This window comes from Ochotona curzoniae, unplaced genomic scaffold (assembly GCF_017591425.1).
Source record: "Ochotona curzoniae isolate NIBS_2020 unplaced genomic scaffold, NIBS_Ocur_1.0 contig_64, whole genome shotgun sequence".
Lineage (NCBI taxonomy): Eukaryota > Metazoa > Chordata > Mammalia > Lagomorpha > Ochotonidae > Ochotona > Ochotona curzoniae.
The window spans coordinates 9,153,536-9,175,708 of NW_024466502.1; the positions used below are offsets into that span (position 1 = coordinate 9,153,536).

General features: G+C 44.0%; 2 protein-coding genes across 2 annotated transcripts in view; one reads left to right on the forward strand and one right to left on the reverse strand.

Moving 5' to 3' along the window:
• UBAC2 (UBA domain containing 2) overlaps nucleotides 1-22,173 on the reverse strand; it is a 153,489-nt gene that overhangs the window by 65,153 nt on the left and 66,163 nt on the right. The window lies entirely within an intron of this gene.
• Nucleotides 5,206-16,509, forward strand: LOC121163599 (G-protein coupled receptor 183). The gene is made up of 2 exons (XM_040991178.1): nucleotides 5,206-5,358; nucleotides 14,962-16,509. The coding sequence occupies exon 2, from the start codon at nucleotides 14,994-14,996 to the stop codon at nucleotides 16,065-16,067; it is 1,074 nt and encodes a 357-aa protein (XP_040847112.1). The 5' UTR covers nucleotides 5,206-5,358; nucleotides 14,962-14,993; the 3' UTR covers nucleotides 16,068-16,509.

Genomic DNA, 22,173 nt, shown 5'->3' on the forward strand with positions numbered 1-22,173 from the left:
TAGACACACTCCAGGCCTAAAATATCCTTTCCACTCCGAGGCTTTGGAAACTCATCTTGTGAGACACTGCTGGGCTCCTCCCAGAATGCACAGCCCACTCCCAGAACCCTAGGGTTACGTCAGCTTCACTCTATCAGTGAATCAATGAATCAACTTGGTGCTGATCAGGCTGCAGGATGTTGGTCAGAGAAGAGATATCAATGTCTATGAGTAAGGAACAGTCCCTGACCTCAAGGAGCTCATTTCAAGACTGCACACTCACATTCCTACAAAGGTGAGACGGTACCAGAAATGAGTGAAGCGGCCTGGCCACTTTTGCAACCATTTTTTTTTTTCATGAAACAGCTGGTTGCTTTGCCCGTTTGTGGGGAGCAGAGGACAATATTAATGCAAATAAGGATTTTGTTACCATTAGAAAAGATCAAGCACACACATACGCACAGACAAGTGCACACATGTCATCAACAGTATCAGTATCAACAGGTCCTAGTAGGAATGCAAAAAATGCCAGCATAGGAAAAGCCTGAGCCAATGAGCACCTAACTGTAAACACGATGTCAAGACTAGGGGTGCAGAGGGGTGTGCAAAACCCCTGGCTCACAGCTAACATAGAGGATGGCAAGGGCAGAGCAGCAGAGACACATGGATGGCACAGCGAAGCCACTATCGCAAGGACCAGCACTTGATTTCTCCTATCATCTAGCTGCTGCCCATAGTGGGCACCCAGGGAGAGAAGGACACTCAGCCCTCCCTCAGCATCAGGCACAGTGCAGGAGCTCAAGAAATCTGGGGCAGCAGAATTACCCCCCTTCTTGAATGACTGTAGGCCCACATTTAATGAGCTAACTAGGGTTTCTGAGTCTGATGAGGACCTCCGAGAAAGCACCACAACTCACTCAGCTTTTGCAAGCCCTAGCACCAGGGCACATTCTTTCACATGACCCACATTCAGTAGCTGTTGTAGCAAAAAACAAAAAGAAAACAAAAAACCAAAATAATACAGCGTTTTCTAAATACCACACAAAAGGTCTCTTCTGTGTCCAATTCCAAACCCAAATGATAGATGAGACAGCTGTGCTTTAGCAGCCACTCCTGGGCTTTCTGTCCCGCCATGGCCCTGCCTCAGAGAAAAAGCCAAAGTCGCGACAAGGACCGCCAAATGTGTGTCCTCCACCCACACCCAGGTCATCTATTTCCTAGAACTGCACCTCCCCTGGGAAGCCCTTGGGGACCACTCTGCTTCAGTCGGCCCTCCTTTGTCTCACAGCCCTGTCTACATCTATAGTCTCGATTTTTTTTTCTGATCACCTTCCCCACAGCATCTGTAACCACTACTCCACTGCCCGATTGATTATTTTATCACTGTCTCCCCAACAGGAGTGGAAGCCCTACTCAGTTGGGGATTGTGGTCTGCTTTGCTCATTACTTTATCCTCTCTGATCTAAATGGTGCCTGGCTTTGAGTAGATGCTGAACAAATACTTGTAGAACAAAATGAATTTTCCTTTAAATGGAAAAACCAAACAGCAGAAATTACTTTTTTTTAATAAGATAACTTTGATTTATCATTATATAATGAGACTATAAAACATACTTTCATACATAAACACATTAAAAATATGGTCTGTTGGTCTCTCTGGGGCTAAACAGAGCCTACGCTGGTGAACCAACTACACAGGAGCTATGTCAGCACTGAGCATATCCCAGGAAATGCTTAACACACAGAGTTTTTTCTGCTCACATTCAAATAGGAATGTGGACAGTAAGATGCAATTAAGTAAGCTGTAGTGGAGTTCTTGTTTGAGGTTACATTTCAAAGTAAACTTAAAAAAAAAAAAACAAACAGGAATTTTGATGACCACAACTTACATCTTATAAAGCAAGAGAAGAAGTTTAGAAATTCCTTAAGAGTTCTTAATCACTGAATAGCTGTAAGTGGTGACTAAATACCAGACTGCACATATGTGTAATTCAAGGGCACGTATTTCAGTAGTTCAGGCCAGGAGCATATGGGTTGTTTTGTAGAAATTTTCCGTTGCTATTTCTATACACATAGGCTTCACAAAATACCATAATGTTCTTAGTCACTGACCAGTTTTTCTCTTTTCCTTATTTTATGACAACATCTGTTCTTTATGCTGCCAACAGTAACTCAGTCTGACCTTTATAACACTGTGAAAAGCTAACTTTGGGGAGTCCTGTTGGGGCTTACGAGGCTGGAAGAACAGAAGAGAAAAGCAGGTTATAATGTATTTATTCACTCTTGTCTTTTTCAAGATTTATTTACCAGAAAGAGCTACTCAGAGACAGAGAAAAGGACAGAGTCCATTTTTTTTAAAGATTTATTCATTTTTATTTGAAAGGCAGATGTACAAAGAACAGAGAGACAGAAGAGTGAGTGAACTGCCATCCCTTGATTCATTTCCAACATGGTTACAATAGCCAGAACTGGGCCAGTCTAAAGCCAGAAGCCAGGAACTTCTTCCCAGTCCAGCATGTGGGTACAGGGGCCCAAGCACTTGGACCACCCTCCAATACATTTCCAGGCACATTAGCAGAAAGCTCCATCAGGAGTAGGGCAGCTGGGACTTGAACCAACACCTGTATGGGAAGTGGGAAATGAGTGCCATGGGAGGAGGCTTAGCTTGCTAGACCACAGTGCCAGCCAATGTTAACCAATGTCATTTACTATCTATCATATAATCGTGATTATAAACTGACTCCACTGTATGGTACAATCATGGCTAAAGACATACTGGTAACTCCATAACAACAAAAATGGTGTATGTCAGCTTGTGAAATGATTCTATATGGAACTTCAATAGCCTGTCACAGGATAGTTCCTTGTCTTTTATACTTGACTGCTCTGATACAAAAAGAGAGAGAGAGAGAGAGAGAGAAATAGAAAGAAAGAAATTTTGCTGCAATAATTGAGACCTTCATTATATAACAATGCTTCACTTAAGGACTACTGAAAATATTAAAACCCAAAATTCCACTAAGCAGGGTTTTCAATAAACTGAAAAATCTCTCTAGTGTCTTCATGCATTCATTAAACTTTAAACTGTTTCTAAAGTATTATTCCATGTTTCTTCACCAGGTTGTAAAATATCTGTATTCCATCCTCTTAGAATTTTTAAATGATTACTTATATCAGTAACACAGACAGAGAAAGAAAGAAACAGAGATTCCATCTGCTGGTTTACTCCCCAGCTGCTGTCTGTGGTCGGCGCCTAAGTTGGAGCCAGGCTGGGAGCTGAGAACTCACTTCGAGTCTTCCAGTTGGGGAACAGGAACCCAAATACTGCAGCCACCGCTGCTGTGTCTCAGGGTCTGTACTGGCTGGCACCTCAGTCAGGGGTCAGAGCCAGGACTTGAACCCCGGGCACTGTGGCATCTTAACTGCTAGGCTAAACAAACTGCTACTCCCTCTCCCACCATCTGTACTGGGTTGGGATTCAGTGCTTAGTGATGGTCCTTTCACGCCTTTATCTCAGAGACAACGGAGGCCCAGAGAATTGAGCTGTCTTGCTGCTGTCCCTTCTGACAATGTTGCCCTGTGGGCACCTAACACTTCAGACCTGCAAAGACCCCAGGCAACACTGCCAGGCTGAAGCCACTTGGTCTTTATTATTGTTTAAGTTTTCAGTTAAATTTTTAATTTTCTATTTTTCATTTTTAATTAGTTTGTAACAGACTCAATATGGTTCCTAAATACAATTCCAAGAACATGATGCTATCCCCTTCCTTCCTCCCAACACTCTTTTTCCCCACTCAACTATTTTTACACAATCTTACGGTATGAAGGTTCTGATATCAGAGGCAATATCAATTGCCTACAACTGATCCAATTTTACTTATGTCATTCTTCAAAACCATCAGGAATTTATGTAAACATGTATATAAAGAACAGCACATTCCACTTTTTATGATCCCAAATCTTGGGAACCACTTTAATCTTTTAATCTGAAAGTTGCCTCCGAAAGCTTCTAGTGTGTTCCCTTCCTATTTTCTGGAGTTAGGAAGACTAACTTAGCAACCTAATCCCTCTTCTGTGAGACAGTTTACAACTCCATGAGGATAACTGTCACATCTCTACAAAGCCTACATTCACAGCCCTCTCAGTGACCTTTCCCAAGACCTACTGGCCAGCAGCACATGTGCAGTCATCTATGCCCTTGCAACAAACAATACAGCACCCAGGACTGACTGGGGATGCCACATCATTCCTAGACAGGTGTAGTAGCAATTTGCTTGTTTTGAACACCAGGTGGCTAATAACATAGTTTACAAATAGGCTGCATTTTTCATAAGATTTATTTATTTGTCAGGCAGGCGCACGCACACACACACACACACACACACACACACACACACAGATCTTCCTTCTAATCAGTCACTCTCCAAACGGTCACTACAGCTAGGGCTGGGCAAGACTAATGCCAGGAACCCAGAATGCTATCCGGGTCTCCCACATGGCAGCAGAGATTCAAGTATTTCGGTTTTCCCAGGCACATGAGCAGCAAACTGGATGGGAAGTGGAACAGCCAGGATTTGAACAAGGTCCATTATGGGATTCTAGCATCACATGTGACAGCTTAACCTGCTATGACATGAAGCTCATCTTAACAGACCGCACTCTGAAGCCATGTTGCAGTGCTGGTTTAAAACTCTCAGGTGGACAGAACCTGCTTCTGCCACGCCACACATAACAAGCTGGGCTTTTATCTCTATCGGGTCCCCTGCTCTTTCCTTGTCATTTCTGTGTCTGCCAAGTTAATGATTTAAGTTAGGTGGTCTCTTGCCTGAACACACTAACAGCGAGCCCTGCCTATATGCTCAGGTTCTTCCTCTTGGTGACCATAGAGAGCTGGCTCTTTCCTATCAGCAGCCACTCAAACACAGAGCCAAGGGATGATTCCTTGGAACCAGCATTTCAGGCGGGGGCAAGTGCTGAAGCTGACTTTGCAGTCACACATAACATCAATGTAAAGTCATCAATTTCACTGCTTCAGTCTTACAAGAATTTTTTTCACATTTGTATTTTATAGAAAAATTTACAAAGTTCCACAGATATCAACAATTCATAAATTCCAAGGGGCTTTTGGAAGTTGCTTTTTTTTTTCTTAAAACCACTATCAGAAGAATTTCACTTCCCATTTGAAAAAAAAAAAGTGCACACGCATACATGAGGCTGAGCGTTACTATGCTCAGTCAGGGTAACAGAAAAAAAAAAAAGCCACCACCATAAAAGGATGTGTGCATCGTCTCTCTTAAAACAACATGCCAAGGTTAACATATCTCAGTGTGGGCAGACACTGACGGCTACTGCACACAAGCCCCAACAAGCCACGGAGATGTAAGTACTGACTGCATATTCTGTCTCTTTTGACAAATTATTTTGGGCTGAAAAGATTTAACGTGAGAGGTAAAAGGAAAGAATTTATTTAGTAACAAGTTGTAAGTATGTTTGACCTTGTGCTACTGATACAGCTTAGGCTCTCTAGTGACTGGCAGTTCCAACGGGTTATTACTAAGCTGGAAAAGCAATGGGCTGTGCCAGGATCTCTGCCGAAGAACAGGGCTGTGTGTGAGTGTGTGTGTGTGTGTGTGTGTGTGTGTGTGTGAGAGAGAGAGAAAGAGAGAGAGAGAGAGAGAGAGAGAGAGCTGGTCACAATGAAAAGTTGTCAAGTGCAAATGAGCAAAGAATGCTAATACTTCAGGAGACTTTAATATGAGGGGAAAGGAACAAACTAAAAGTACAATATTTCCACACTTGAATAGACTGTTGACATACAGTATAAGAAGTAATTCAATACAATTTAAAATGAACAAAACAAGCAAATACTTTATTTTTGAAGAGGGAATCTATGTCGCAGCATTCTTGGGCTTGATTATAACAAAGGTTTAGATATATAAAAGGACCTATATCTTGGTTTATAGAAAGTTTACCAGCCCATCAGGAAAGAGCAAGGGCCCAGACTTTTACTTTTACTGTCCCTCAGCTGACACAGGGATTTTATTTCTAAAAATAAGCTATCAATTAGAAAAGTGAAAAAATAAAATGTACTTCTGTTGTTTGGTCTGATCGCATGGTCAGAAAAATTAAACACATTTTCACCTATTTTCTAGAAAGTCTTATGTTCCCTCCCTCACCCCCAGTCATCATCTCAAACCCAGCAATCACGCACAGAGATTTGCCAATACTTCGGTTCAAGTGAGGAATAGCGACCATAGGCCATCTTGGTGAAATAGAGGCTGGCAAGAGACTTCTAAAGGAGGACAGGAGGGTGCGGAATTTGGGGTTTTAGGTTGTTGTCGTTGAGGGTTTCAGTTTTTGGTGTCACTCGGAGGACAACAGGGGCTCTGGCTTCAGGTCACCTAACATTTCTGGCTTCAGCAACTGCCAGGTTCTTACACTAAGGCCTCCAGGGCAGGTGCACTAAGCTCACAGCCCTCCCTCACCCTGCCCACGGGTCTGCCCTGGGGTGACTCCCACAGCTGTGCAGGGGCTCCCATTCTCTCCTTATGGTGAGACCTACTTTTAGGGACCTTATTGGCAGATTGTTATTTTCTGGGAATGTTCTTGGTGGAGCCTCAGAGGGTTATGGTGCTTGTATCTCTGCCTGTGCTGTCAGCATGGCCTTGCTCGAGGAGCCCCTGGCACTTTCTGGACATAGCATTGCCAGAAACAGCCTCCTCCATAAGGCATTGTCACTCAACACTCACGCATTCCATGGGTGGGTGCAATAACAGTCCATTTATAAAGTGCTTTCTAGAGCTTATTATAACCATGGCCAGTCATTTAATGGGTAAGTATTAACCCAGGTCACTAATTGACCGTCTTTCTTACATTAACTAGATATCTATTGATGGTTGGTTCTTTGACATTCTGTGTCATAAACTGCATGACAGAAAGTCACTATCCTCAAGGAATTCATATTTTATTATTTTAAAGAAAGATTTCCTTATCTACTATCTGTCTGAAAGGCAGCATGACAGATGGCCACAACAGCCAAGGCTGGGCCAGGCCAAAGCCAGGAACCCAAGCACTGGGGCCATCATCTGATATTTTCTTAGGAGTGCTGGCATAGAGCTAGATAGGAAGTGGAGTTGTGCCACAACGCTGGCCCCAGAAATGTACACTTTCAAACAAAAGCGACAATCTAATGTGTGAGTCCTTCAGGAAGCCCCTCTCTCTGCCACAGCCCAAACGGCAGCAGTCTGAGGACATGTGGTATCCTTCAATCTGTGTAGTTCACTAGCCCCCCAGCAGGTCTTACAGGACGCTGGGCACTGACACACTGTGAGAAAATGCACATTAAAAACGCTAAAAAACTGTAGAGATAACAGAGAGCCTTGAAGTGCTTTGGAAGTCCAAAGAGAAGAGTTTGTTACATATATGCAAATACCCAAAAAGTTGTGTCAAAATTAATACCATAAAAACTATTAAAGTACTCATGTTCTTTCAACCAAAATTTCAACCTGAATTTTTACTATTAAAAATAGTCCTTAAAATGTTAAGATCTGAATTAATTTATAAAACTTTGACTCACTTTAAAGTATGCTAAAAAAAAATTCATAAGTTCAATCATTCAAGTCAATGTAGCAATCGCTCCCTTCCCCCACCCCCTGTCTGCTTGTTCAGGCAGCTGTGAGCTGGTAGATGTTAAAGTTTGGGGATGCCTTTTTTTTTTTAATATTTAAAAAAAATTATTTCTGAGATGCTTTTCTACTGATTTTCTACCTTGAATATGGGTGCATGTGGGGAATAAGAACGAGGGAGGATGTTGTGGCACCACATCTGCATTTTGGCGCCAAGCGGCTGGGTGTGAGCCCTGACGCCTAAAGTTGGGTCCCTGGGGTGCACCAAGTGCCCTGTGCCTCAGCACCTCTGCATGGGAGTGGACTGCTGGCCGTCTGAGAGGAGTCAGTGAGTGCTGATACCTGGAGTGCTGAGGGCAGTGCCCAGAATGCGGTCTGTGCCCAAGGGGTGGTTGCTGTCATTCATTAACCCTTGCCTCAGAAAGCAGCTCTGGCCCACAGCCAGGGAAGCTGCTATCGCACTGTTCACTAACAGGTACTGATTAGCTACTTTGGCTCAGCCGGAGACATAGAAAACTGCACCTCCACTGCCAGTCATTTCACAGACTTGTGGGAGATGGGAGGCAATCTCCACAACACGGTCACTGTCACAGAGCAAAGACGCACACCCCCCCGGCCTTTCTGAGGGCAGGCAGTGAAAATCAGGCAAGCACCCAGGAGCAGCTGATTGCAAAGTGCTGAAGGGAAGCAGGGGCCGAGAAAGCACAACTGGGGAAAGGAGGCAGGAGACAGCGGAGTGCGTGCGCACACTCAGGCAGACACAGCACGGCATGTCGTGTGACAGGAGTGGGAGCCTGCAGAGAGGGAAGGCGGTCAGCAATGCAGCTGTGGAGGGGCACAGCCCCAGCAGGAAGGAAGTTGAGCGTGTGACAGGGAGCCTCTGTCTGGCTGGGGGAATGGATGGGCTCCATCTGCAGCAGAGCTCCAGAGTGTAGGAAGGGGCTAATGGCAGGCAGGGTCAGTGAGAGCAGCACGCAGACAGGGGCTCACACCTGCAACACACCACTTCCCTGGAGGTCAGGGAGCGAGGTCAGGCAGGATGACAGCCCTGACACTGGTGTGACCCTGACACGGCTGCCTCAGAGTCAACCCTGAGCAAGCCTGCAAGGTAAAAACCTGAGACTGTCTCAAATTTAAGGAGCAGTTGTTTCTAGAGACTGTAGGGGTGCCAAGGAGAAACAAGCCCCACCCAAGGCAGGCCTCTGGCAGATGGTCACTGTCGGTCCCACAGTTTCCTACCCGACTCCAGACCCACCCAGCAGGCTGCTGTTAGAATCATAGTGGGAAGCTCTCGGTTTGACAGTTTCCCAAACATACCATCTTCACCCTAAGCAACCTCCTAGTCAGTGTGAAAGCTTCCACAAGTTATAGTCGGCCTCCAGGGTCTGTCACACATCCACAAAACCAGGGTCAGTGAGCACCCCAGCACGGGGGCAGGGAGGTCCCTGGGGGCTGACCTTGGAAAGCTCTCCTCTTGCATACCAAAACTAGTCCACAGACACAGGCATAACCATCAGTCTAGGATTCAAGACTGATGGGGATCAGGGGCGGTAGCAGAAGTCATCTGACAGTGCATCTGCACAGATTTGTTTACCAGGCTACTGGGGTGTGCATGGACCACTACAGTGATGGATCAGCAGATCCTGGCAAAGGACACCCTGGCTTCACCAGTGAAGTGACAGGCAGCTGTGACTGTGCTCCAAGTTCCTCTTCTGCAGTCAGGAATTCCTGTTGCCACCTGAGCATTTCATAGGCCATGGCGCACACAGGCTCATAGCCGACAGTCTGGTCAAGGTAATGAGAGAACTCACTAGCTGGCTGCCAGGCCCCAGCATGCATGACACCAGACCAAATTCAGATGTCTCTGTTTTGAACAAGACCAGGGAGGCTTTTTCAAGTAACTGACAAATCCTGATACAACCAGGTGACCAGGGAAGGACAAATGATGGTTTTCTCCTGTGTAGCATGTCTGTCCTTGGGGGAATGGAGCGGGCCTCAGCGCTGGTCCCACTATAGCAGAGGATGATCCAGAGCCATCATCTTTCCCTTCCTTAACTTTTCCGCTAGTCTCACATCTCCTTAATAAAATAGCCAAGCCACAGGAGATCCACAAAAGCCAGAGAAATAACTGCAGCAAACACCACTTACTGCATGTGTCCATACTTCGTAGGCTCACAACTTGTTTTTATAACAGCCTTTGGAACTTCTGCTCTGGGGCATGACAAAGAGTGAGCACTAGGAGTTAAGTCTTCTCCCTGGTGGAGCCACCCCGAGCAGACCCGGCCTTCCAGAGAAGTCACCTCTCATCAGTGACCACTCAGCATGCCTTGGCCCAGTCAAGCACAGTGAAGGCCTGGATTTCAACAGAATTTCTAGACCCACAGGTTCTTCTTGCTCATTCTTAAAAGAAATAAGCTCAAGAGGGCAAAGGTGACATTTCAGTCATGGTAAAGCAAAACCCAAATGCTGTTATTCTAGCACCAACTAAAACCTTTGAGTAAGAGGGAAGTTGGTTCACTTCTGCCATGAATAAATACCAAGACTAACCAAGCGAGTAAATCCGAGGGGTCGCAGGTGCCTATGTCCTATGAAACCTCATGTGTGCTTCCCGGCTGGTGGCTAGGATAAGCCTTTCAGGCCACAGATTACATCAGAGTTCAGACAACTTTCTTACTGATGAACAAAGAAGGTTTGTGGGACGGGGGATCTTTTAATTTTTTTTTTCCTTCCTGTGGCTAGAAAGAAGCTGTCAGATCATGTCAACATGTCCGGTTATGCAAAAATGAAATGATTTCTCAAGAAATGTTAGCAGCACTATTGAAGAATACACTTAGGTCTCCTTCCAAAAACATAAGCAAAACACCTCAGAAGAGATTTTGCTAAGAGATAAATTCTTATACACATTTGGGGAATGATATAATTCAAAGGGTCAGATATGACTGGGCACCAGTAAATACACAGTACAAAAATGGCTGTACCTCTCTGCTCCCCAGTAAAACCAGGAGATGTGTCTCCAGCTTCTAGGGTGCTGCTGGGCATTCACTTTTAGGGGAAGAGGAGTTCTGAAGGCCAGCACGACCCTGCTCCTCAGCAGAACCTGAGAAAGGATCCAGGGCTCAACTGGGCTTTGTTCCCTCAGAGACAGGCTTCTGGCCTTTGGTATGGAGCAAGGAAAGACAGAGTGGGTCCATGCACATGTTCTTGCTAGAAAGCACGAGGAGGAAATTCTTTAAAAAAGCAGTGTTCTTAGGAAAAAAGACTCAGGACATACTCTCCTGTGGGCCTTACCGCAGACAATACCCTGACAAACTACAGCAGTTTCAAATTGAAGTCAGTGTGTGTCTGTGTGTAAAGACATGTATGTATATATGTGTACATACATGTCAGAAACTGCTGCCTAACAGTAATTGAAACAAAAACACAAATTCCAGAATCAATATAATGTTAGATGTGAAAGAAAATAAAAGGCAGAATTTACAATCCAAAGGTGGCTGCAGATGCACTGCAGTGCCAGGCAGGCTTGGGCAACCCCTGCGGTGTGCTCAGCCCAGCTGACAGAATCTTCTCGGCACCACTCGCCCCACCTGCAGTTCCAGACCCTCCAAATACAAACAGATGTCTTTCCTGCTTGCCCAAGACCTAGCATACACAGGCACTAAACACAATTTCTGCTGAACCAAAGAATGGGGTTGGATGACTACAAAAGAGATAAAGTCATATTTGATGAAATCGTAGCAATTACAATTACTATGTTATAGTAGTTAGTCAATACCAGAATGGACCAATTACATGAAATAGGGCCCTCGATTTGGCTAGCATTATAGTACTAACAGTACTATAGCAAGATGGCTACAAGAAGCACCAAAGTGACATACAAGAATAGCTTAGTGGACTCTACCTTCAAGAGGTTTCTAAGGATCCAAAACCAATATCAAAATAACCCTGAGAGTCTTGGACTGAAGATCCCACCTGAGCCACCCCGTGGACCACGCCCATGCTCTGCAGGTGCTGTTACTCGGCTGACTCCAGCAAGGAGGCCATCAGCAGGAGGGCTTTCAACAGCCTGCCCATCTTCAGGGCTCTCCCGGAAGGGACATATCACTTGTGGGCAGGGTCGCCCCACTCTTTGGAGCTGTAAGGGCAGAGCCACTTGTTATATCGAGGCACCCCACCTAGGGCTACATGGAGCAGGGGTCCAAAGCCAGCTCAGCCCAGAGAACAGCCCTATATGACCTTTCATCTATCAGCCCCTCATCAGTACTTGGCTGGCATGGCTACCATTAGACTCCCATGTGACACAAAGGAAGAAAGGCAGGCATGTATCGAGTCAATGCATAAATCAGAGTCAGGGCCTGAGGGACAGCCTTTGAGAGGCACATTACTCCAAGAGGTCTCAGAGAGAAGAGCTTCAATTAAAAAGTTTCCCCCATCAGATGAAAAAGAAAGTACCTATTTATTGACTTATCAACTCAAGTTCATTGTTAAACATTTAGAATTGATAAAGCACAAAGATTACTTGTTCAAAATTATGTATGTGCACATACATTCAAACTGAGCTTTCTCTGTGTGTGTGTGAATGAGAGAAAGAGAGGGAGAGATACAATCTTCACTCCTTACTTCACATAATTTGGGCCCTTTTCTGGGCTACAGAGTATCCCACAGTAGGCTCTTCAACACACACATAATCAGCCCCCTATTGATGGGCATTTGAATTGCTTGCACATTTTCCCTTCAGAATAGACAGTGTTGTTAAACCTTCCTGGAGTTGACAGCCCTGAACCATTGCTGTTTCTGGATCCAACAGGGTTCCAATAAGCTGTGCCCATGTGCCTTCTCCTCTGAGCTACCGTCGGTCGTTGGCGGGTTCGTTTTGCTCCTGCCAAAACATTTTAAGGGCATTCCCCAGGAACCTGCTTTTAACTATTTTCAAAACACATTAGCAGAGGTTTTTAGGGGGGAACAACCATTTTCACTGAAATTAGAAAAAAAGTTCATAGGAAGCCCTTGATGACTGTCCCTAAGCTGCAATACCCTGTCTCCCATGTATCTGTTCTCAGTTATTCATAAGTTGCTCTGCACACAAAGCCTGTCATGACTAAACAGATGAAGCTTTTCTACTTTTATGCCACACAATTTTCAAGAATTCCTATTTCTTTTGTACAAAATTTGAAGGTCTTACTGTTCTTTGTTTTGTGTTCAATTTCACTAATTTCTGCAATGATCTTTGTTATTGTCTTTGGACCAACTCAGTTCTTTTCTAACCCCTCGGGCTGTTTTATTTAATGTTGTTTTCCATGTTTCATTTTATTGACATACACATTTCAGGTTTTATACCTTTCTTAAATCAACTCATTAAGTTATCTCACACTTTTGGCAGGTACTGTTTTGTCCGTTGGTTCTAAGTATTTCAAAATTTCCACTGTGATTTATTCTTTAAACTAAGGGTTCCTTAGAAATGTATATTTTGGTTTCCAAAGTGATCCTTCATCTTTTTATCTCTGGTTTGCTCTTTAGTCAGATGCTGTATTCTGTTCCATCGTGATTTTCTGACAGTTCTGAGGTTCCTCTACTGACCTAGCACGTGGTTAAGTCTGAAGGCACACTCGGGGCCTCAAGCTTTTGAATCAAGTTGGGCAAATCTGAGTCTTCAGTCTCTCTTGTACCCAGTGCTTTGTAGCCAAAAAAAAAAAAAAAAAAAAAAAAAAGGAAAAGAAAAGAAAAAGGAGTAAAGTTTTCCAATGGCTATGAATTTGCTGATTTCCCTTTTAGCTCTGTCGGTTTGCTGCCCCCGCACATTTCCATGCTGTATTTCTGGTCTTCGTGGACAGCTCTGTTTGCCTTGGGTAGGGGTGCTCACCACTGCTGGGTTTGCCTGGAGTGGTTTTTTTCCTCTTGCTGGTACTACTGCTCCACCACTTTCCTGGCTGTGCTTACCCAGGCCTATCTTTCTGAATCACTTTGAGTTCTACCTCTCCTAAACAACAAGTCATTAAGTTCCCAAAAAACTCAAACTGACACTCTGCTTTAATAAAGGCAGGTTCAAGCATCTGCATTTATTGGGCCATACTTCCACTCTCTCAATCTTGTGCTTCTGCTTGCCACCCTTGCTCTGTCTCCCCAGGATAGCCTTTCCAGCTTCCTCTGTGCTATTTCCAGTCCCACTCCTTTTGCATTAGGTCTCACTCTCACTTCCATTCTGTCACCTTCTCCACTGTGCACAGATACCATCAGTACATAGTGACACCTGCCAACCCTTAGGGCCTGTGGGCACCATGCTTTAAAATGGGGGAATTTACCCAACACCGTGGCAGAGAAGAGACATGCAAAAATAGAGTTGTGACTTTGAGATGAGATATACACATTGATAGCTTTATCAGAGTAACTTCCAGTTCTTCTAAAAACAGGCACACAGAATTTATTGCTCAGTCTTCCCACTTTTACCAAAACTCACGTTCGTATATGGAGCTTTACTGTAGAGGCTTATAATTCTTCAAATTAGGTTACTAGAACAAGGAAGAACTGGAAGTAATCCAAATGCTCACTAAGGGAGTAGCTAAGCAAACTGTGCCTTAACACTAGGGTACTACAGAGTACCTATCAGACATAGATCACACTGTCAGGAAGGCGTTCAGTAGATAAAACAGGACACAAAACACCACCTGTGTGATGCCTGTGATTATCTGTAAGGGCAGGAATTGACGCACCAATGGAGTACCTGCAAAATGACAACATTTTCCTTAAAGGAGCTTGAGTTCTTTTCTTTTTCGGTCATTTTACTCACGGTCTTCTTCTTTTTCTTGTTCTCTTTTTTTTTTAAACTTAACTTTCAGTTCCTAACAAGGTCTAAACTTATTTCTCATACTTTTTAGGTTAACACAAATCAGATCACTGTGGTAAGCTCATATTTCGCTACATAAATGTGTGACTGATTTCATTTCCTGGCAGTGATATGCATTTGGAAAAAAAAAAAGCTCAACTGAAATTCAATTTACAAACCAAGTTCAACGACTAAAATGTGGGGTGTTTTAGATGATTTTATTCTCAATCAGACAACAATTCAGAAAAGGAAGAGGAATCTGTACTTAGGAAGTCAGTGTTTTTCCCACTCTTCACAAAGCTGCCCTTGCCTTGCGGAGAAGGCTCTGTTTCCCTCTGCCAAAGCCATCAAAGCGGGGAGAGAATATATAAACCTTTTCCCTCTTCTTCCTGGTGTCATATGGGCAACATGCCATTTTTTAATAAATTCCTACAGTTTATGCCTGTCTTGCATTTCAGCAATTAGACCAAATGAGGCAGTGAACTATTGCTATGTGTTCCATGTGCTTTTAAATAAACGGATCTTTCTTGGATTTTCTAGACATCTCGACCACCCCACCACTGGATATAAAAATGACAAACAACTTTACTACCCTCTCAGTACCTCCTCAGGGCAATGACTGTGACCTGTATGCCCACCACAGCACAGCCAGTGTGTTGATGCCTCTGCATTATAGCCTGGTCTTCGTGGTTGGGCTGGTGGGAAACTTGCTGGCCTTGGTCGTCATTGTTCAAAACAGGAAAAAAATCAACTCTACTACCCTCTATTCTACAAATTTGGTGATTTCTGATATACTTTTCACGACTGCTTTGCCGACACGGATAGCCTACTATGCACTGGGCTTTGACTGGAGAATCGGTGACGCCCTGTGTCGGATCACTGCTCTCGCGTTTTATATCAACACATACGCGGGTGTGAACTTCATGACCTGCCTGAGCATCGACCGCTTCTTTGCTGTGGTGCACCCTCTGCGCTACAACAAGATAAAAAGAGTTGAACATGCAAAGGGTGTCTGTGTATTTGTCTGGATTCTAGTCTTTGCTCAAACCCTCCCGTTACTCATCAACCCTATGTCAAAGCATGAGCCACAAAGGACAACATGCATGGAATATCCAAACTTTGAAGAAACAAAACATCTGCCCTGGATTCTGCTGGCTGCCTGTCTTATAGGCTACGTGCTTCCACTGGTGATCATCCTCATCTGCTATACTCAAATCTGCTGCAAACTCTTTAAAACTGCCAAACAGAACCCGCTCACAGAGAAATCTGGGGTAAACAGAAAGGCTCTCAACACCATTATCTTCATCATTGTTGTGTTTGTTCTCTGCTTCACACCTTACCATGTTGCAATTATCCAGCACATGATTAAAAAGCTCCTTTTGCCTGATCCCCTGGAATGCAGCCAACAGCACTCGTTTCAGATTTCTCTGCACTTTACAGTATGCCTGATGAACTTCAATTGCTGCATGGACCCTTTTATCTATTTCTTTGCATGTAAAGGTTACAAGAGAAAAGTGATGAAGATGTTGAGACGTCAAGTCAGTGTATCAATTTCCAGTGCTGTCAAGTCAGCCCCTGAAGAAAATTCTCGTGAAATGACAGAATCACAGATGATGATACATTCCAAGTCTTCAAATGGGAAGTAGAAAAGATTTCATTCTGGATTTTTAGCAAAGTAAGCTGAAAGATGAACTTTGCTAGACTTGTATGAAGCAAAGTGATCATTTGCTTCCCAATAAGGATTCTTTTGAATTCTTCTCATTGGGAACTATTTTTCACTTCCAACTTGAGAGTGAACTAATATATTAGTATACATGTGTATGTAAGAACATTTATGTGATGCATATATCAGCTGGCAAGAAAAGCTGGTAATGCAAAGTTCTAATCTGTAAATGCAATTGTATGCCAAAGGGGAGGTCACCTTAATAGCTCTCAAGGTAAAAAGAAATTTCATGCCAACAAAAATCAAATCATTATTACTCCTTGCCAATCACTTGGCAAAAGAAAAAAAGACTGATTAAAATTGTACATTGCTGGTGTAAAAATGTTAATATTGTAAAATAGTTTTGATAAAATTTCTTACATCCATGTTCCTTAAGATTTCAGATATTATTTCCTCAACACCATCAGTTGTTTTTATTTTATTCTGCGTCGTAACTCTGTTGCAAAGCACTCTTTTGGAATAACAAACAGGATGGGATATGATGCCAAGCACGCCCCACAATGCTGCCTGTCAACTCTAAACAGCACTGCCAGGGGAATTTCGCTACCCAGCAGCAGAGAGTTTCAGCAGTCAAAGAGGTCAGGAAAGCCCTTAGCTTGTCTCCTGACAGCACGGTGTGTAAGGACCACTGCTCGGGAGTGTGACAAGGACTTCTGAATGCAGCCACAGGTGAGGAAGGTTCCCAGTGATATACTCTGATTGGGAATAAAGTAAGACTAGAGGCTTGATTTTCTCTAGAGTTTGAGGGGATCATTTCTTATTTATTTCAGGTTGCTAGTGCCTTGTATCACACTGAAACAGTTTGGGTCAGTAATTTGGGTTACCGGAAAGCATGGAAAGGGCTTATGAGCCATAAGCAATAATGCCGCTGCTTGACTGAATAAAACAAGCAATAAAATGAAAAATTATAAACTTAAGAGTACATAGGATTCTTCACAGCATTACACATTTGTTTATATGAATACCTTAGTATGAGACACATGAAGTTTACACATATAATTCACCTGTCTGCCAGCACAAATTCGTTTCACCCATCCTCTGAAACTACACCCAATATGGAGGTCTGTTGGCAGAAACACCAACTTTGACAATGGGAAAGTTAAAAAGATGTAGAATGGTATATCATGAGTCACATTTCAAATTTTCTTTTAAATTATTTTCTTAAGTAAATTTTCAGTTTTTATCCTGTAAGAAAATCAATCTTAATGGCTGATGCAGTACTCTCAGATTCACGTTACCTTAATTTCACAAAGAGCCACTTGAGTATGAAGCTACTGACAAAAACAAGCCCTGGGTTTTTACCACTTCAGTGACCAGCAGAGATCATGTGGGTGGAAGCCAGAAGCTATGTCTACAAACTTCCTGGAGTGAAGAAGGAAAGACAAATGCTAAGTTTCTGTTTGTTTGTTTGTTTGTGTGCCTTTGGAAGTATGTGGCACCTAGGCCGTTACCTGTACATCTTGAGGAAAGCACTGTAAGTGAAGGCTCCTGAGACATGCAGAAAGCAAGCCTCCTTCATGTCAGATTCTCTTTGTGGAAGCCTGCTGGTGTGACTGAGTGAGCACAGGCCAAGGGGTGACCAGCCTTTACAGCATCCACAGCAGATGGGAGTGCTATGGAAGGTCCGTTCTCAGGCACCTTCCACCAAGAAGGCAAGGGCCTTCGACTGTGTATAAATTAGTAACATATTTTTTTAAAGATTTATTTGTATTATTTTTTTATTGGAAAGGCAAATATACAGAGAGGAGAGACAGAGAGGAAGATCTTCCGTCCGATGATTCACTCCCCAAGTGAGCGCAACGGGTCGATGGTATGCCGATCCGAAGCCAGGAGCCTCTTCCGGGTCTCCCACGTGGGTGCAGGGTCCCAAAGCTTTGGGCCGTCCTGGACTGCTTTCCCGGGCCACAGGCAGGGAGCTGGAAGGGAAGCGGGGCCGCCGGGATAGAACCAGTGCCCATATGGGATCCTGGTGCGTGCAAGGAGAGGACCTTAAGCACTGCGCCACTGCGCCGGGCCCAGTAACATATTTTTTAAACTGCTTTATTTTCTGCCTCCTCCCTGTCCTATGACACCAATCCACATAAAAACCATAGACAAACTATCTTCAAGCAAATTTTGTCTTTTTCTGAAGTCTGTTCCCTAAACTCAGATAATCCCTCTTCTTCAAAGGTCCCACTTGTCTATTCCATTCATCAAGCCACATTCTGGCTTCGGGGTATCCCACCCACCATCTTGTATTTCATTATTTTCATATCTAATATATTCCTATCACCAGTAGGGAAATAAGAGTAACAGAGACAGTGCTGGCTAAATGTTGTCAATTGTCACAGAATGAAGGAGGTAAGCTCACACTTCATACACTGGGTACAAGTACTGACTACTTGAGTCAGGCTCGGCAATACCTTCAATAACAACAGAGTCAGAACTGGTCACACAGGGACGCAGACAGTTATCACCAACAATAATTATCTCTTTCATACTTTTTACTTCTAAAAGAATCATCTGCTTACTTGGAAAACATTCTCAAAGCAAAGTTATTTAGTCAAACCAAGTGATGGCGTGGACTAGCATGGGCAGCAGAGAGCAGATATCAGATGCAGGAAACGGCAGCACACGTGCTGGGTGAGCTCAGGATTACACCACACCAGCTCCGCTATTTGTGATGCCTTCCTTCCAGGATGAGCAAATGGTGTTATCCATGCTTTTTAAAGAAACCCAGTTCCAGGAAAGGTAACTAGTAAACCAGAGGCTACTATAGGGACATAATCCCATCACTAAGTTCTCACCATGAGGAAGACAGAGCAGAATCATGTAGATGCCAAAAATTTTTCAGATGGCTTCAGTGTGTCATTTTATAGAACAGCCAATATGCCACTTAAATAGATAATGACATGCAACAGGGGGATTACAGATTGAACTAGGCCATGAACTAAATGGGTACAAAGACCTCATCTGTCATATACACAGAAACTACAACATGGGAAGTTCTCAAATACTCATTTAATTGAACAGAACGTGTTTTGTACCATTATTAGCACTATTCTAAATATTTGTGAAGCACCTGAGTTCTTAGCAAAACAAAATATTTTAAGGTGCTAAATTATATGTGTGAAACTTCACATGTAATGTGACATGGTGAAATTGGAATTTATTTTTAAAACAATGTAAAGACTAATTCTTATGAAAGGGAGAGTGACAAAGAGATAAAACTAGAGAAACCGAGAGATACAAAATTTTATTTTATCTGCTACTTCACTCTTCAAGAGGTGGCAACAGCCAGGACTAAACCAAGCCAGACCCAGGAGCCAGGAAGCCCACTCAGGTCTCCCACATGAGTTCCGGGACCCAAGGACTTAGGAACCACCTACTGCCTTCCCAGGCACATTAGCAGGGAGCTGCATCACAAGCAGAAGTTGGGGCTCAAACTGGGCTTTTACTATGAGACACTAGGTGTCACAAACACTGGCTTAACTCATTGTGACACAATGTTGGACCCTGGAGCTGGGATTTAACCCCAAACATCTGCCCTGGTGTCCTAGACCTGACTCAGAACACTCAGATACTACCATTCATTACAAGTTCACTGGGGCCAGCACTGTGGCTCAACAGGCTAATCCTACACCCTGTGCTACCTGCATCCCATCTGGGTACCAGTTCATCTCCCAGGTACTCTATTTCCAAAAAAGCTCCAGCTTGTGGCCTGGCAAAGCAACAAAGGATGGCCCAAAGCCTTGGGACCCTGCACCCATGTGGGAGACCCAGAAGAAGTTCCTGGTTCACAGCTTCAGATCAGCTCAGCTCTGGCCACTACAGTCATCAGCGAGTCAATGAGTGGACGGAAGACCTTCTCTCTGTCTCTCCTCTCTGTAAATCTGCCTTTCCAATTAAAACAAAATAAACCTTTAAAAAAAAAAAAACCCAAAACTACATTCATCAAGAGCTAGTTCCAGTTTGCCCTCTAGCCTGGATGCCCTGGCTCCACTTCCTATGTTTTGGACTCTCCCCATCATCAGAGCTGACTCAGGTCAGTGGCTTGCCTCACACACTGCAGCTCTCTCATAATCCTCTCAGGTACAGACTTCAGCAGGGAGCAGGACCTGGCCCGCATCTCCGTAGGATCTTGGCTTTGTCCTTTGTTTCCCTGTGCAGACTCTGGCCTCACTCACCTCAATCATCTATAGTCTTTCTGTCTCTCTGAGTCTCTCAACTGGATCAGAAATTTCTGCCTTCCTTTAGGGTGCTGTACCGGAAACCAACAGTAAAATTAATGGCAGTGCCAACAATAAACACTTGCTGGCATGTCACATACATAAGCTCCCTCAAGCTTCACAATAATTCTATGAGATTTTCCTATTTACTATCCCTTTTTCATAGACCATACAACTCTGGTTCAATGAAGCGGAGCGACCTGCCCCAGGTGGCACAGCTGGCGAGTGGCGGGGGCTACACATGGACTCTGGTAGTGTCACTCTGGGTTATGCACTCTTCATTGCCCTATTTTCTTTCTTGAGCAAGTGGAAATATGTGTCCCTTGCAGCACCCTCCAAGAGGTACTTACGGCTCACCAAATAATCCTTAAATGTCCTGGGTGGGGGCATATGACTACTTCTGGCTAATGAGCTGAGGGACAGCTGGGGTGATGTAAGTCACTCCCAGGCTGAAGCGTTAGAGTAGTGATGGACAGTCCACCTAATTCTTATCCTGCCACAGGACCAGGACCTGTCCTGAGGGTGGGAGCATGAATGAGCATGTACTGACCTCTGTCTCTCATCCTGCACCCTCCCGTGTTGGACACACAGGAAACAAGACACACATTTATTCAGCCAGAGGCTCAGATCCCAGGCTTCACCTGTAGCTGCCGAGGTAAGCTGCCCTATTCAGATTTGTTAGTGTCTGATTGTAGTGGAGTGAAAAATACCAATGCACAGAGTGTAAGCAAAATGCAGACACTATCCGGGTTCTCCTAGAATCAATTCATCTTCCTTAATCCCGCTTTCATTGTCTCATTTCATGCACAAGGACAGAGAACAGCTCCCTGTGGTCAACCACATCAAGTTCAAGTTCCTCTCTTGCATTTTCAAGTCTCTTCATTGCCCAATATGTAGTTTTATAGTTAGTCTGGTGGGCTCTGTCTCTGTCCCTTAAGCAGATACCTGGTTCCCACTGCTTAGATCAATCTGATTTTCCTCTACTAATACTTACACTTGCATCCAAAGCAGACCTCTTCTAATTCTTTGAGGACACGAACACACCCCCGCTTCCTTTCCCCTGACTTAGTTGGCTCACAGTCTACGCCATGTGGCTGTAACTTGGACATATATTATCTTACAAAAGGAGGCATGAGCCCTGCTGCCTGAGACCAGTGTCCAGCTTCTGGCTTGGATGCTGCAGCTCTGGCTCACTTGCTATCCAGTCTTTGAGTCTCTTTAGACTTCAGCTTTCTTGTCAGTGAAATTAGGCCAGACCATTTGCAACCTTTTGATCAGCTTACACAGCCTATAGAGTTCAGGGTGTAGTATGTCACGAGCATTATTCTTGCATCCCACAACCACAACAAACTCCACTGGAACAGTGACACTGACTTTGACCATTTTCTAGTCCACTCTGGACAGCTCTGAGGCCACGCCCAGACACAGACGATGCTGAAAAACGTGTTGTTTACAGGTCACTGGACGTTAGCTGAGGATGCCCAGTGATCTGCATAATTAGCATCTGGCAGAATTGTGATTTATATTTGTGTATAGCATAATCTGCGGAGCAGCAACAGGGAACTCCCACATGCTTGGCACTAAAACACTGACCATGGGAAACACATCAAGAGCTAGGATGTCAGTTTAACGTCTGGATTTCTTTCACTAAAAGGGAAGTTTAGTGTTGATAATATGAATACTACTTGCTTTTACATTTCCTTCCACATACGAAAAAGGAGTATATGACTACTTCAACTTCTTTATCTCTTAATGCACATTCCAACTTACAGAAACTTCTGCATTGCTCCAGCTGTATGATGGAAAAAACTGTGGAGCTTC

Bases quoted from the DNA above. Each gene is read 5' to 3' on its own strand.
- LOC121163599 (XM_040991178.1), top strand. From the start codon at position 14,994: ATGACAAACAACTTTACTACCCTCTCAGTACCTCCTCAGGGCAATGAC.